The sequence below is a fragment of the Ictalurus furcatus genome, chromosome 5 (genome assembly GCF_023375685.1).
Source record: "Ictalurus furcatus strain D&B chromosome 5, Billie_1.0, whole genome shotgun sequence".
NCBI lineage: Eukaryota > Metazoa > Chordata > Actinopteri > Siluriformes > Ictaluridae > Ictalurus > Ictalurus furcatus.
The window spans coordinates 19,845,759-19,863,962 of record NC_071259.1 but is presented as its reverse complement, the minus strand read 5'-3'; the positions used below and the strand labels follow the sequence as shown (position 1 = coordinate 19,863,962).

The 18,204-nt window shown below is 38.2% G+C and overlaps 1 protein-coding gene across 1 annotated transcript in view; it reads right to left on the bottom strand.

The window, feature by feature from the left end:
- Window positions 1–13,679, bottom strand: part of cacna1fb (calcium channel, voltage-dependent, L type, alpha 1F subunit) — a 62,114-nt gene extending 48,435 nt beyond the window's left edge. Inside the window, exons 1-3 of the mRNA XM_053625073.1 lie at window positions 12,937–13,679; window positions 7,886–8,195; window positions 5,820–5,925 (exon numbers count right to left, since the gene is read on the bottom strand). Coding sequence (XP_053481048.1) covers window positions 5,820–5,925; window positions 7,886–8,195; window positions 12,937–12,958 — 438 coding nt within the window. The 5' untranslated portion in view covers window positions 12,959–13,679. The remainder of the gene's footprint in view (window positions 1–5,819; window positions 5,926–7,885; window positions 8,196–12,936) is intronic.
- Between the last annotated feature and the right edge of the window lie 4,525 nt (window positions 13,680–18,204).

The following is an 18,204-nucleotide window of genomic DNA, read 5'->3' as shown; positions in this document are numbered from 1 at the left end:
TATTACACACCTTGTGGTTTATTTTAACTATTAATTTCATAAAAGCAGGTTTAAAAGAGATTTTCACCACATTCAAATAGCTGCAAAGGTTTTGTTAACAAGTCTGCGCAACGTGCAGACATTGGGCCTCATTTATCAATCTTTGAGTAAACTTGTGTTTAAATATCTTCCTCAAGTACTTAAACTGGCACTTTATTTAAAAACCAAAATGTGTTGTCGGTGTGCTTTTCTTAATATATTCTTAACATCCCCAGCAGAGTTTTTCAGACTGATAGTATTCTTAGTCCGTGACCTGGTGAACCAGTATCAGGATATAATTATTGATAAAGACTTCAAAGCACTTCTGTAAGTTGCTCTGGATAAGAGCATCTGTCAAATCCCATAAATGTAAATGTACATGTTTGTTAAGCCAGACAGAACGAAAAAGTTATACCAGATTTACAAAAGTTTTGTAAACATTGATTTTCTTTGTATTCGTGTGTATGCTGATAAATGGCTGTAAATGACCAGGATAAATAATATAAGGATAAATAATAAAAGATATTATTTAGCAGTGTATATATTATTTAGCAGTACAATATAACTGATGATAAAATAAAATGGTTTGATACAAAAACCACCAAAAAAAAGTTTAAAATAGAAAGAAACAAACAAAAGAAAGAAAGAAAGAAATGGATTACTGCTAACTGACAGAGCGTCTCTGCTACCGGGGGATGCCAAATTATGACCAATCTTTTGATTCAATTGAAAAGCGCAACATCCCAACATCCATCCATCCATCCATCCATCCATCTTCTACCGCTTACTCCTTTTCAGGGTCATGGGGAACCTGGAGCCCATCCCAGGGAGCATCGGGCACAAGGCGGGGTGCACCCTGGACAGGGTGAAAGTCCATCGCAGGGCACAATCAACATCCCAACATGTTTTTGGCAAAACACTGAACAGCCTTAAATCTATAGATCTGAATAAATTGTGAATATATCATATTTTATACCAGTGGACCAATGAAAACTAATACAACATGATGGGAAATTAACATTGCAGAAGGATCAGAGACATGAGTTGACTCAGTGCAAGGAGAAACAGCACACACACACGCACACACACACACACACACACACACACACACACACACTCATTAACTACATCCCTCCCCCTTCTGCACCTGGCATCTGAGATCTGGCTTTAAGCATCTACACAGCGGTGGAGCGAGAAAGTGGGGGATGGAGAGAGAGAGATATAGGGACAAAAATGAGTGATGGAGTGATGTGGAAAAGAGATAGAGAGAGGAAAGTAAAGTAAGCTGCTTATCAGAGGCAAGAGCATTTAAAACAGCCAAACGAACAGGCAGTTTGAATCTCCCCTGACCCCCCTCCACACGTCATCTCCATATAAATTTTTCTTTGCCTCTCTCACATCTAAAGGAATTATTCTAATTATCAAAAGGGATATATTCATACATTTAAAATATATATCCTGAATTTATATATTTCTATAAAGCTGCTTTGGGACAATGTCCATTGTTAAAAGTGCTATACAAATAAAACTGTATTGAACTGAATGAAAGCCATCCGTTTTCCTCTGTATGATAGTTCTGTACCTTATGTATGGCTTAGAAGAAAATCCAGGGAGAGAATAATTATTCACAGTACAAGCCCTTCAAGGACACGTTTTGTGTTAGCCTCATATCTATTTTCCCACTAGGACATCATTTTTTGGTTTAAGGATTTTTTTTCTTGAGAAAATCCACTGAGGTTAACATCTCATTCTCAAGAAAGCTTTGAATAAGATGATGAGCTACACTTATTGGGCTTTAGCCCTTCTGCCTTTGGGCAAGGCACTCTACCCCAAGCAACATGCCGGTCTCATCTAAGCCAGGAACAGAGACGGCCCCCAACCATCTGGATAAATTAAAGGCTAATAAGGACTGAGGTAACAATAAAAAAATTTGTCTGAATAAATTATTATGTAGCAGGTGAATGTTTCAGTCTCTAAAACCGCTTGTGATTCACTAGTTTTCAGATTTATCTTCAAAATATTAATTATAGGAAGTAATGGAAAAACACTGATTCACCATTTCTTTTAAAGTGGCACTTTTTAATATACATAGCAAATATTACAAAAGTTAAATAATAATAATAATAATAATAGCGCTGCGATGGACTAGTGTCCCATCCAATATGAATATCTGCCCTTCTGGGATCGGTATATTGTAGTTATAAGCATTTATTGAAGATGAATAAATGAATAAATGAACGAATTAACTATCAAGAAGGCAGCAGAACATTTCTACACTCTACATCTAAAAAAAACCTACCAGGATCTATGAATATGCATGATATCAAATTGGAAACGCTCCCAAGTAATCCCATCTTAATCCCATCTTGAATATTAGAGCAACTTTACTGTGATAATATTAAGTCATAATTGAGACACTAAAGCATAACTGCAATAAATTATGCTTGTGTGTGTCATTATTCAAACTGCAAGTAAATGCTTAGTAAAGTTTATTGGCTTCAAACGATACAAACAGGTTTTGGCATATTTAATACCTCATATTAAATTAAACAATTGCTTTTCTAAGTGAGTTCTGGCTTAGTAAATCACCCTTCCTTTACACACAAAACTGTATTTTGTACCTGTATGTAGAAAACTGCAAATTGTTACAGTATGTTTCTCAACTCTAATAATAATAATAATAATAATAATAATAATAATAATAATAATAATAAGTTTAGCAGATTTCTCAGACCCAAGGTCACTTTACACAGTATATAAACACATATACACATTTATACCCATAAACACATGAACACAACTGAGAGATGCAATCCTCCCTAGACTCTGTAAATAAATAAAATTACTCTTTTTTTTTGTTTGTTTGTGGATGTTATAAAGTTTGAATGTGTTTTTACACACAAACATTTACTAAATCCGTGCCTCAATACAGACATCTAGACAAAATATATCCTCTGACTTGTGAATCTGATAATGCTATAGGTGCATACAGTGTGAATACATTCATCAGCAATATCAAAAACAAACCCAATAAGCCAAAAACAATCACTTTTAGCTATTCCAGTTGGTAAGATAAATTGTTTGCAAGAGACTGTGTTACTTCAGTGATGAACAACTCACTTTCCATCATGCATTACCACCATTCTGGTTTCTTCAGGTTGGGGTACTGAATATATTTAAGTGTCAACGTTCAGGGTGGTTTGCTTTGCTTCATTTGCATGCAAATTGCATTGCTCCACCACTCCAGCTACAGCCACTCCAACGGGACTGGCAGAAGGCTATGCCCAAAGGGTCAGCCAACAGTGTGATGATGTGCAACCTTATTAGGCTTCTCTGTCTCTCCCTTTCTCTAGTTTTCTCTCACAAGCCCTATGGTAACCCCTCTTAGCAGACAACTGCTTGGTTTACTTAGCCTCTATGCACTAATGGGAAGTCAGGCATGTTCCCCTGCATAAATGGCACGCATACAGCTTTGAGAGTTGCCCTCATTGATGGTCCATTAAGCTCAATTCTCATAAAATTAAAACATGGGGTTGGAATATCTTCTGTACCAGTTTTAATTTAAAAAGTAAATTTACTCAAATCTTCATTTAGCAGTGTTGACACAGGACCCTTTTTGATCTGTTCATTCTCTTGATATTGGTGAAAGTGCGTGTACCACGTTCTGTATCCAGCACGCAAAACCCTTCATACAAAACAAACAATTCATTTAGCTGATGCAGACTTCCTAATCCTCAGATAGGATCCTCTGTTCCTTTAAGACCCCCACTAAGACATCACAGCTAAAGAATCAGAAAACGGTCATACTCTGTGACTAAGCACCAAAGCACCAAGACAGCATGTGGATCATGGGGGAAGGGGGGATTAAAATTGCTTATTTTATTGGATATAAATATAAATTGAAGCACTCAAAGAGATTACAATCCGCATGGGGAAAAGGTGGTGGATTGGCCACATGTGATCATAGCCTTGGCTGTACAGGATTACAATATTCAGCTGACAGGAAATTCATTTCTCCAACTCCACAAACAGTAACCACAAATATGACCAAGCTAATCCATTACTGTTAAATAATGATGGAAGTTTCCAGAAATATAAAAGCACATGAGGTTGACAGGGCAAAGATTAAACTGTTATTTTGGTTCTATTAAATCCTTGCTGGGATTTGCTAGCTCCTCACCAGCATGTATGCAATTTTAGAAAGTGGAAAAGCAGTAAAACAAACTCTGTGGCTTAAATAGTATGATTCACCAGAATGTAACGATGGTGAAGTAACAAATGATCCAAGAGATCAATTATATTACAAAATACAGCTACATATTTATTTTGCCTGACAGATCTACACCTTGTTAAGGGGATTAACTCGTTCATCTTCAGTAACCGCTTTATCTTGGTCAGGGTCACGTGGCTCCAGAGCCTACACACACACCTGTGTTGACACAATGTACACTATATGTTCAAGAGTGGAGGCTGTTATAGCAAGAAAGGGATGTTCAACAAGCACATACAGGTCTGATGGTCAGGTGTGCACCATACTTTTGGCCATACAGTGTATTATATCAACCATATACAGGTATATCAGATGTTCAACAAATACTAATCTTCACAAAGTGTTCGTATTAATCAAATGCTAATTACCTCTGTTGAGTAACCAATGATCTTGCTATCTGACAGATATAAATCAATGTTCCATTAATCTGGCCACCTTTCTAGATGTTGTGCAATCATTCTAGATGTTGTACAGCAAGTGCTAATAGAGGCCCATTGGGCCAGCAATCATGCTGCACCATGCTCACTCTCTATGAACATTTTCAGTGGAGGAGGAACAGGACAGTCAAAGACTGTGTTGCCAGGGTTATAATTTTTACATCAAATTGGACTAGTTTAAAAATAGTTTATTTCACAGAAAAGAAACAGATTTAAATCTAAAACTTTCCATAAAGACAACAGTAAGTGCAGACAATGTGTCTATGATATACAGAACCAATTCTGCTGTAAAATATACTGAAAGGATTGGGAATGGGAATGGGGGATTATGGAGTACATAATGTCTGTACATCAGAAATGTGTGTGCACCACAGTGACTTTGTTTCAAACATAAAGGCTTAGAATTAAGAAGAAATGTGCCTCACTTTTCCAATGCCTGAAATCTTTGGGCTAGTTTTAGGACTTTTGTGTGGTTTTTGAGATGTAGTTGGTCTGGACATTTTGCTGGAACCTCTCCCATGTGTATCTTGCACACTGTGGCAATGGTCATGGGAAACACACCAGCCTTATTGGACACAGTTGAACAAATGTACAAATAAAACTGCTCAAAATAAGCTGCTAGACTGTTTGATGGATGACTTCATGTTGTCGACTATGAACTGCCTATGACAGGGTTACTCTAAAAATTTTGTAGATAGTACCATTAAGTCTACTGTGATAACTACTAAATTTAATTTTGTTTGAGGAAAAATATATTATCACAAGTTGCTGCTAGTCAAGGTTCTGCCTATTATTTATCATTTCTATCTGTCTATCATATTACTTATATTCTATAAACAAATAAGAACTCTGAACTGGTCAAATTAACAATGGAAGTAATTGTAGTGCAAAGGTATAGGCAGTGGAATTACCTGCTATATGTGATATATTGCTATACTGCATGTGATATATTGTGTACCTATTAGTATATTAATTACAATGAGTATGTTAAAGCGGAATATGCCATGTTGAAAAACATCTACTTAAATTACTAAATTTACAAACTTAATTCTCTGAATTGCCTCATTAATTTCTCTGGGATCATTACTACTCACCAGGTCATGGTTAGTAGAGTTGGAGTCATCCTCAGGAAAAGGCTTGGATACTCCCAGAGCCACACAGTTAGCAAAAATGGCTAGGAGAATAAAGATATCAAAAGGTCTGAACAAATGAGTCAAGGAAGCAGTGGATTATTGATTGTGATGATTTACAGTCCCCTCCACTAATATTGGCATTCTTGGGAAATATGAGCAAAGAAGGCTGTGAAAAATTGTCTTTATTGTTCAACCATTTGATCTTCTGTTAAAAAAAAATTCAAAGAAATATTCTGCTCTCATGGATATCAAACAACTGCAAACAAAACACAGGTTTATCCAATATATATATCGTCTGGCAAACTGAAGACGATTGAGTTTGTATGCAACTAACTTCTGCAATTCTCCAGCTGTGATCCTTGGAGATTTTTTGGCCACTCGAACCATCCTCTTCAAAGTGCACTGAGACAATATAGACTGGAACTTCTTAATTATTGTCCTGATTATGGAAATCTTCATCTGACATCTCAAGAAGGCATTCAGTGAACTAAAAATTTTATGCTTCAGTAGAATCACCAATCACAGTATAGCCTAAGCCAGGTTTAGATGTAAACCCGTGATGTCCCAAAACCTGTTGGAGGGTCCAGGCATATACTCACACAGCACATTATTAGGAACACCTGTACACCTCATTCATTCAATTATCTAATCAGCCAAGAGTGTGGCAGCAGTGCAGTGGATAAAATCATGCAGATTCAGGCCAACAGCTTTGGGTAATGTTTACATCAACTATCAGAATGAGGAAAAAAATGTGATCTCAGTGCTTTTGACAGTGGCATGATTGTTGGTCCCAGGCGGGCTGGTTTGAGTATTTCTATAACTGCTGATCTCCTGGGTTTTTATGCACAACATTCTCTAGAGATTACTCAGAATAGTGCAATAAAGAAAAAACAACAGCAACAGTTCTGTGGACAGAAATGCTTTGTTGATGAGAGAGGTCCATGGAGAATGGCCGGACTGGTTTGAACTTGCAGAAAGGCTACAGTAGCGCAGATATTCACTCTGTACAATTGTAGCAGAAAAGAATCAAACCTTCAGGCAGATGGGCTACAACAGCTTAAGTCCATGTAGGGTTCCAGTTCTGTCAGCCAAGAACAGAAAGCTCACACTGCAGTGTTCACAGGCTCACCAAAACTGGACAGTTGAAGACTAGAAAAATGTAGCCTGGTCTGATGAATCTCCATTTCTGCTGAGGTACACAGATGGTAGGGTCAGAATTTGGCTCCAACAGCATGAATCCATGAACCCAATCTGCCTTGTGTTAACAGTCCAGGCTGGTGGAGGTGGTGTAATGCTGTGGGGAATGTTTTCTTGCCATACTTTTGGCCCGTTAATACCAATCAATCTTCACTTGAATGCCACAGTCTGTGAGTACTGTCTGCCTGCTATGTGAGTACTGGTGCTGACTGTGCATCCCTTCATGGCCTCAATTTATGCATTGGTTAATGGCTACTTTCAGCATGATACTGGTTTCATGAAATGACAATGAGTTCAGTGTTCTTCAGTGGCCTTCCCAGTCACCGGATCTGAATCCAATTGAACACCTTTGGGATGTGGTAGAACAAGAGATTCGCAACATGAATATGCACTTGAAAAATCTACAGGAACGGCATGATGCAATCATGTCAACATAGACCAGAATCTCAAAGAAATGTTTGCAATATCTTGTAGAATCCATGCCATGAAAAATTGAGGGGGTATGCCCTACCCAGTATTAATAAAGTGCTCAATAAATGTGCATTTCTCACTCTTATAAAAAACATACCATTCTTTTAACTTCACTTTAGTTACTGAGTAATTCATAATAATATAAATTGAAGGTGAATAAATGAAAAATAAGTTCAGAGTTTAAACAATGGACCTGTAATTATCAAACCAGCCCATTTTCACATGTCAGGTGAAAATCACCCATCAAAATCTCAGCACATGACAAATCTGAACACATTCCTTGTAAATACTGTGTATATCAAGACTGTATTAAAATACAAAGCACTTTCGATTTTAACTGTGGTAGTACTGAAGGATACTTCCACTCGACTATTGACAGTGCCGCCCTGCGGATGGGGTTGCTCAGCTTAAGGCAGAAGAGGGCTCTTGGCGCTCGCTGCACCTGGTTGGAGCCTTGCACTTGCTTCTTGCCATGCTGGCTCTTCTTCCTCTGTGTCCCTGTAGAGCTGGTGTTGGAGTTGAGTGTGTCTGTGCGATTTATCCTTGGTTTGCCACTGTCTTCCCAATCGTCCTCCTCATCCTCTCCTCTCTCGTCCCCATCTCCTCTACCCTCTTCCTCCTCCTCTTCTTCTCCACCATCTTCTTCCGTCTCTTTGGAGTACCCATTACCTGAAGAGAGCACAGTGTGGAGTGGAGAGGTTTAACTCTGACATGAGCTCCATGAATCTAACAAATTTACAATGACACATGACACATCCAATAAGCAGTAAATAAAATTAAATACCTGATGACAAAGACAAGATGGAATATTTCTGATTCCTGTCATGTCAATGTTCTCATGTGCCAGCTTTCACTTCATGTTGATTGGTCACAGATCAGAGTTGGCATATTCAAATTTTGCAAATTAATTTTTTTTTTAATTACATCAATATTTATAACAGAACACAACAGAACAGTTAAACATATTCAGAGATGGGCTAAGAACATGCTTAAGGTTTAGATTTTAGATTAAGATTTTCTGGGCTCCCTATTAAGATTAAGCAAATTACCTGTGTGTAGTTCATGCCTGAAAAGTTATGAGATTTTTCTTGAGTAGAAGTGTCTAAAAACAGGGTTTTTCAATAGTGTCTAGATCACTGTCTTTAAACACAAGCACTTGCATTTAAGGGTGTTTTCACATATAGTTCACTTTAAAAGAACCAAACCCAGTTCACTTAAAGGGAAGCAGAAAGGGAACCAGCCGAAAGTGACCTCAGTCCTTTTGGTGTTTACAATATAGTGGACTCAGAAGAGAACCTGGGTCTTTTTTTTTTGTCCTCTTCAGCAATGAAGTGATCTCAGACCCTTTCTTGTTCACACCTTAAGTTCATAAAAACTCAGACCCCAGCTTTCACGCAAATTTCCTCCAAGTCATCATAGAAGGGACAGGAATCCTTCATTTCAGCAGACTCTCCACTTCGACACGTTTTGTCATGGGTGCTCATGTACTTCTGTTGTAGTTTTTTTACTTTTACCCGGCATCGTAGCGCTGTTCTGTTATAGCCTCTTTCCTTCATTTTTTTGAGAAAACAAAAGAAACACTTTTATGTTCTTATATGTTGAGGATAGTTGGCGTTTAATGCAATCCTCGTTCCAAATTTCAAGAAGTGCACAGCTCTCCTCCTGAGACCACACGACCTGACATGGTGAAAAGTTGTGTGTTGTTTCAGCAGTGACGGAACATGGCTGCAGGTACAGCAAGCCTTCAGGTACACATATCGAAACGAAATGCAGAGCGGACCGGGACTTCATTGCTTTCACATATCACAAAGAACTCGAACCGCAAATGGACCCACAAACGAACTGTACTCAGAACACCTCCGGACATGGTCTGAGTACGGTTTGCGTTTGGGTCATTTTGGGGGGGTCTGAGATCACTTGGTTTATTCACATATACACGCTGAACCGCTCCGAGAGCGTTTGGAGTTAGGATGGGTTTAGGTGTGAAAACACCCTAAGCCCCCAAAAAATCTGAATGTGGACTGACAAAGGAAATCCCTTTTTTGCAGTCAAATGTAATATGCAAGAGACAATTTTTAAATAATGTACAAATTAAAAAGCGTACTATGAGGATATGAATGAGAACATGGCAAGCCTAGAAAAATCAAAATCTCATATATTGCAAACATTACATTATTCACTGTTTCCACCCTTATTATTTGGCATCTTATAAAATAGCACTTGATCCTGCACAACCTATTATTTAGCTTTTTTTTTAATGTTATGCTCTGACAGTTACCCATTTCATTGTGGTTACATCAAATTAACAGACAGTGGACTTACTGTAATACTGCACAAGACAGCTGGACTTAATACTTCTCAAATTAAATTCAGGGCCAGAACTGCATGTAACTGAGAGACATCTCTGTTTTATCAAAGTAAACCCTGCATGTATAACTCTTGCGCAATTGTTGAATAACACTTTCAGTATTACTACTTTTAGTAAATTAATACTACATTTTAAGTGAAAAACTACCATTCTATTGTTCAAACTTCTATGGTTTGAAATTATGCCAGCCAAAATAAAGTCTTTCTGATAGGATGTTCTTTTATTTCCTAATCTAAAACTCAACAACTAAAAAAAATTAATAATAAAAGGCCTATATTACACGAAATATTTCCAATCTGCATTTTCACATAATGTAAGGTTTGGGTTCTGCATTTGCAGGAAAGTTCAAGAATAAAAAGTTCCAGTATATAAATGCACATTTGTTTAATGTGCTTAATAGTTAAATAGTTCAAATGGATTTATATACATGTGCTCATTTCAACCTGTACTGTGATCATAAGGCAGTCTGTGATTTTTGTTGCTTTTTTTTTTTTACATTGAAAAATCAGCAGCGAAAACCCCTTATTGTTAGGAGCCTGAAAACACAGCTTTGCTAATCAGCCACTGCCTGTGGTGAGGAGATGAGATTTCTACAATAGGTGAGCTGAGCCACACTGTGACAGATGTGACCTACTTCCATGCAAGGACAGTGAGAGTGTGAACGAAAAGGATTCTGGGACAGAGGTTTTTCAGTGCTCTAGTACCTGTGGACTCATTTGACTAGCTGCTGGCTAAACAACAGTCCAGCTACCACATAACAGGAAAGAGAGAGAACTGTACTGATAATTAATTATAACTTTCTTATTTCCATAAACATTTAGACAAATGAAACAGAAATCATATTAGGGAGAACTGACCTGGCATTATGCTGTTTGATTAAGCTGCTAAACAGGTAGGCGGGGGGACACACTCTAGTTATTAATTTTTTTTTTTTAATTAAGGTCTAACAAAGATCTGCTTCAAATAGAAATTGCTCAAGCAGAAGTTGTGAACTGCTCAAAACAATTCACGCTATTGTTTGTGGAAGCACAGACTACTGAATGCAGGCTTATCAGATTTTGTGAACGTCACAAATTCTAACCAGATAATCAGATAACAGCATCACTTCTGCCCTAACGTAGTAGGTCATAAACAATGGAGTATATGAGTATGTTTCTAAAGTATATGAGTCCTTTCTAAAAAAAAATAAATAAATAAAAAATCTTTAGTCATTATAGTCACTGTATCCCTGATACAAGAATAACAGCAGCCCACAAATCAGACCAGACAAGGTTAATGGTGAACACAATCATTGTCGAAAAGAAGAAGATGCAGTGGAAATAATGAATGTTTTGTTCTTCACATCCTTGAAGACATCTGTAGAGCTTGTCTACAGGGTTTGGATGAGGACATTTTAATTCATGTTGTTAAAACGCTTTACTAGAGAGAGTCACTGATATTGTGAAACACAAGTACCTTTCAATCTCACAAGAATCTTTTGACTTGAGATGACTTGAGGAATCAGCATGTGTCCATCTTCTTTTAACAATATGATATTCAGCGCTCCCCATTTACAAACATAAACATCTACCATATTATTAAACGTTACAAGTATAAACCATTGGTTATGAATAGTTTTCTTTTATCACTGATACCACCTTCCTGAACAGATGTCAAGCTGAAGGTCTGAGATAGGTTTCTCTTTGTGTTCATTGGCTCAGAGGTAAGCAGTAATGTAGCTTTCATGGTATCGCGATTTCGTATTCTACAGAAAATGCTGCATTATGCAAATAACTACCATACCACGTAGAACATTTGGAGAACATGACCCCAAGTCACCAAACTTAGTAGGTGTACTCTGATCCAATATTGAGTTTTAGTCTCAATATCTGGAAATGCTGGACTGTTATCAGACTGAATATGAAACATATTTCTGATTGGCGGACAGATTTTATGCTTGAAATGCCCGTGATGCTGACACAATTCAGATCTTGCACGTGAACACAACACGGCTCACAAACCCACGGAGTGTCATCACCTTTACTAAGAGGATGTTGGTATTGATTAAGCATTAGCTGGCACTCAGACTCAGAATCGTATCCATCCATCCATTTTCCGTAGCGCTTATCCTACACAGGGTCACGGGACTATCCCAGTGGACTCGGGCGGGGCACAAGGTAGATGACACCCTGTGTCCCAAACCCATCACAGAGCACAATCACACAAACACATTCACACATTACGGACAATTTGAAAACGCCAATCAGCCTACAGCGGATGTCTTTGGACTGGGGGAGGAAACCAGAGTACCCGGAGGAAACCCATGAGAACATGCAAGCTCTGCACACACAGGGTGGCGGAGGAATTCAAACCCCCAACCCCAGAAGTGTGTGGCAAATGTGCTAACCACTAATCCACTGTACACCACCAGAATTATATCCATCCATCCATCCATCCATTTTCTGTAACGCTTATCCTACACAGGGTCACGGGGAGCCTGGAACCTATCCCAGGAAACTTGGGGCACGACACCCTGCACACACACACACACACACACACACACACACACATACACAGTGGACAATTTTTGGAGATGCCTACAATGCATGTCTAGGTTTATCTAAATATGGAGCTCACTCTTATTCTACTGTAGCCTATATTATACATGATGTAATGCAACAATTAACACATATGCTTCTATAGCATCTTTTGAGATTACACATTATCAGCTTGTTGTAGGTCAGTCTTCACACTGCCTTTCTTTAATCAGTCACATTCAATCTGGCTGAACAACATCTGGCTCAAGCGATGGAGGAAATGGGTTCAGAACATCCAGCACAGCTGCAGGCGCATAACCTTCATCTCTCATGGCAGTTTCTGTGCTGAAGATTTCTGCTTCTGGAATCAGTCGAGTGTCTCTCAATTGTTCCCCCCACGAAAGGCGCAAAGGCACATTTGCGCAAAGATTTCCCGAATGGAGCGGAAACGAGTGCAATTTGGACCCCATTCCATATGCGTTCAAAATCAACAGAGAACTGTAGGGAATCTAGAATAGGGACTTACTTTTCCGGTTCTCCTCATTCATGTCGGATTTGCTCCGTTTCACCTCATCGGAACGCAGTGCATGATGCTCACCATCAGTGTCCCATCAGCCCCGTTTGTATCTAGTGTATTCTAGAGCAAAAAAGAAATAAATCACCTTAAACTGTAACACACAGCGCTTCTTCTTTCGTGGTGTCCTGACTTCGCTTTTCGATGCGCATGGATTGACAGAACAGGGTATAACCCCTCGTTCTCTATTTATCCCCTCATCTAAGCCTTCAGTTCAGGATTAAAGCAAAACAGGTGGTTTAGAGCAAACCGCAAGCCTGGAAACTTATTAAAGGGAGGGATTCTGGGCAGATGAATATATAGAGCGTCGACAGTAGGGTTGCCAGATTGGATGAACTCTCAAGCTTTAAAACCCTCCCAGTTCACTATAAAACAGCCCAGAATGCACCGAAAATATACCATTTCGCTAGTGTTCTGCCTCAAACAGTAAAATATCTAACTGCCGTTTTAAGGAAGTTGGTTATTCTAATAAGTGGTCTAAACTCTAGACCAGGGGCTCCCAAACTTTTCCAGGGCAAGGCCCCCCAAATGGCATTAACATTTGACAGAGGCCCCCCTTTTGCAAGATGTCTTTAAAACACATTAAAAATACAGACTTCTGAATATATCCCCCTTTTTTTTTATTAATAATTACATCTTTACATTACATTACATTAGGATTTGATTGTGTGTGTGGTTGTATGAGAGTGAGAATTTATTTTTCACACCAACTGTTGAGGCCCCCCGGGCGCCCCCTGGCGGCCCGCAAGGAGGCCGCCCCCACTTTGAAAACCACTGCTCTAGACCACTAAATGAGTTCTAACCGGATGTAAAGATAGTCTAATTTTCAGTATGGTTGAATATGGCATGAGCAAGGTTGAGGAGCTATGTGCAGCCTAATCCCTGACACGGTAAAAAATAAAATAAATAAATAAATAAATAAACATTCAAAAAGCACTGTCATATCTTACATAGCATAATAAAACACATAATATAAGCCCAATTCCAAAAATATTGGGACACTGTGTAAAATAGAAATAAAAACAGTATGTAATGATTTGCAAATCTGATAAACCCATGTTATTCAAATAGCACATAGAAAGTATATAAAATGTTTAAACTGAGGAAGTGGTTCCAAACTTCTTCCATTTATGGATGATGGAGGCCACTGTCCTCACTGGGACCTTCAATGCTGCAGACATGTTTCTGTACCTTTCCCCAGATCTGTGCCTCGATACAATCCTGTCTCGGAGATCTACAGGCAGTTCCTTGGACTTCATGGCTTGGTTTGTGTTCTGACATGCACTGTTAATTGTGGGACCTTATATAGACAGGTGTGTGCCTTTCCAAATCTTGTCCAATCGACTGAATTTACCACAGGTGGACTCCAATGAAGTTGTAGAAACATCTCAAGGATGATCAGTGGGAACAGGATGCACCTGAGCTCAATTTTGAGTGTCATGGCAAAGGCTGTTAATACTTATGTACATGTGCTTTTTTTTTTTTTTTTTTTAATAAATTTGCAAACATTTCAAACAAACTTCTTTCACGTTGTCATTATGGGGTATTTTTTGTAGAATTTTGAGGAAAATAATTAATTTAATCCATTTTGGAATAAGACTGTAACATAACAAAATGTGGGAAAAGTGAAGCACTGTGAATACTTTCCGGATGCACTGTATCTCATCATCTACAGTACATAATTTCATCAAAAGAATCTGGAGAAATCTCTGTGTGCAAGGGACAAGGGTGAAAATCAATATTGCATGCCCGTGATCTACGGGCCCTCAGGTGTCACTGCATTGAAAACAGGCATGATTCTGTAATGTAAATCACTGGATGGGCTCAGAAACACCTCCAGAACTCATTGCCTATGAACACATTTTGCTGTGGCATCGTCAAATGCTAGATAAATTTCTATCATGTAAAGAAGAAGCCACATGTGAACATGATCCAGAAACACAGCCATCTTCTCTGGGCCAAAGCTCATTTAAAATGGACTGAGGCAAAGTGGAAAACGAATCAAAATTTGAAATTCTTTTTGGAAACCATGGACACCGCATCCTCTAAACTAAACAGGATTAAAGAGGAGAGGGACCGTCTGGCTTTTTATCAGCACCCAGTTCAAAAGCCTGAATCTCTGATGGTATGGGGGTGCATTAGTGCCTGTGGAATGGGCAGCTTGCACATCTGGAAAGGCGACATCAACGCTGAAAGCTATATACAGGTTTTAGAGCAACATACGCTTCCATCCAGTTTCCTCTCTAAGATATTCTTTTTATACCCAATCATGTTACTGACCTGTTGCCAATTAACCTAATTTGTTGCTAAATGTTCCTCCAGCTGTTTCTTTTTAGTAACACTTACTTTTCCAGCTTTTTGTTGCCCCCCCTCCCAACTTTTTTGAGACGTTGTGTGGTCATGTAATTCAAAATGACCTTTTTCTGTCTTAAAATGGTACATCTCCTCAGTTTAAACATTTGATATGTTTTCTATGTTCTATTGTGAATAACAGTTGGGTTTATGAGATTTGCAAATCATTGCATTCTGTTTTTATTTACATTATCCCAACTTTTTTGGAATTGTACATTTTCTTGTAGCAGGATACAACTTAGCTGTATGGTCTTGCTCTAGAACCTAACAAGAGCAGGGTGGTCATGCTGGGATATCAACACACAACCTTCTGAGCAACAACTTAAAGCCTTAACCACTTAACCACCACAACTAGTGCGACTAATGCATATTGATCCAATCACTTCTACCACTGAATTAATGTCACTAAAAGATGATTGAACATCAATGCATGTTTGTTGCACTAGCTGTAATGGTTCAAAGGTTTAGGATTTCAAATAAAACTTCATGAAGGTTGTGTGTTCAGATCCCAGCATTGCTCTGTTGTATCCTGTATCAGCCCAGTTGTCAAATGTACTGGTAATGTGTTACTTTATACCATGTAAGATAGTACAGTACTTTACTGTAAATATGTTTTTAATTGGCAGCTTAAAACAACTCAGGTTGCCAGTAAATTACTGTAATATCTACAGTAAATTGTTTACAGTGCAGTGTACTGTGCACTCAATGCTTCACTATGTAACATTCTTTGTTAAATGTTGAAGGAGTAGTTTAATAGTGGTTTGACTTTCAATTGCTGACATTTTAATTCAAAGTCCTGTCTTTTGGCCTCTCCCTAGCCACTAGCACATTGATTATTTATCCTACTAAGTGAAAGTTGGTTAGGATACCACCTAGTTTGGATAAAGTTTTTTGCGGAATGATATCTGTATAACAGCAACATTTATTGCAAATATTCACATATTGCATTATACTACACTATCTGACTTTGTTGATGGATCTCATCACGCATACACATGTGCACAGTGAACAGAGGTTTATAGAACCTCACTTACACAGGTGACTAGCATTTCCTTCTGACCTGTCACTGACATGTGGAAAATTAGCATATGATGTCACTTTAATCTCTGCTTACGCTGAACAGATTTCTTGTTGCTGTCAGTGTTTATTCAAGCATCAGCTGAATATTAGCCTATCCTTTCAAACATTAATATAACAGGATATAAGCAGGTTTGCAGTCCAGTACAGTTTGGTCATCTTGCTACTCTAACATCAAGTGATTGTAACCCTTCTCTAATTGCTCTAAAAGCAACTGATATTGTATACACATGATATATTGTTTATTGAATATTCCAGTAGGCTTACTTGTATGAAAAGAAACCTGGTCACTAATCACTAATTACAGATCACTGCTGAAAACAATTCTCATGGTTTCTTCTCTCAAAAGGTTCTAGTTTATGAATAGCGTGTAGTTCTCATTAACATACAAATAACAATTATATGCATCATGATGATTATATGATCATATTCGTCAGATAATTCACACTGGTTTCATCATGGTTATTTTATATAGTGGTTTTGATTTCAGCCATTGTGAGTTTCTGTACCAAGACTGCCAGAGAACAGTCAATGAGCCATTGAGCGTTTTGCCTGTAGCTATGTGCTGGAACTGTATCCTGTCCTAATTGTAAGTCAGTGACAATGATTAGTTTAAGGACAATCTTTATTTACAGATTTAATCTTTTTTAAAAACCTGGAACAATCATTAAAAATAATTGATTTTTATGTTGCTTTATGGTGACAGACTGGTGAATGTATACTGCCCTCTAGTTGTACTTTATGACATTATTTCTTCTGTTATAGTATGACGTCACAAAATATTGCTAATCAGACAGGTAGTTGTGTCTAAGGTAATAAGGAATTTGGGGGATTTGGGTTTTGTTTTTCAAATGATAGATCCAGTGTTACAGTTACTCTCCCATTGAATTAGATCTTAATATATTATTGACACGTTCAGTCTGCTGTCATTAATGTATCTATTTTGTCTCTGAATACTATCTCACCTTCAATCCTTCTCTCTCTCTTCTCTGATTGTATGCTTTGCCAAGTTTTTTAAAAAAGGGATTTAAAAAATTTTTTTTTTAAATACGAGTGACAGGTGACAACTTAATGGATTCAGATAAACAGTGAAAATCACAATGAATGTTCCACATTGAGCACGTTGCAGATATATATATATATATATATATATATATATATATATATATATATATATATATATATATATATATATATATATATATATATATATTTTTTTTTTCTTTTATTTGATGACACCATCCAAATTGCAGTGTTTGATTGGTCCCTGAGTAAATGTGTTAGCATCTTAAATCAGATTTGTAATGCACCTCTTCCTGATTTTAGTGTGCACATGGTTACATGTATGGGCGCACACCTCCAGGATCAGGGGTTCGAGTCCCGCCGGGGCCATGTGTGTGCGGAGTTTGCATGTTCTCCCCGTGCTGTGGGGGTTTCCTCCAGGTACTCCGGTTTCCTCCCCCAGTCCAAAGACATGCATGGTAGGCTGATTGGCGTGTCTAAAGTGTCTGTAGTGTATGAATGATGTGTGAGTGAGTATGTGAGAGTGCCCTGCGATGGACTGGCACCCTGTCCAGGGTGTAACCCCCCCCCCCCCCCACACACACACACACACACACACACACCCACCCACCCACACCCCCACACAATTTGCCATATACCTTCTGTCATCAATAACTGATTATTTAATATTTGTTGTGAGAATATCTCCACAGATAAAATATGGACCCCTGAGCTTTATTCAACGCCCAATATAGCAAAAGTAGTCAAATTAACAACAAACAAACAAAC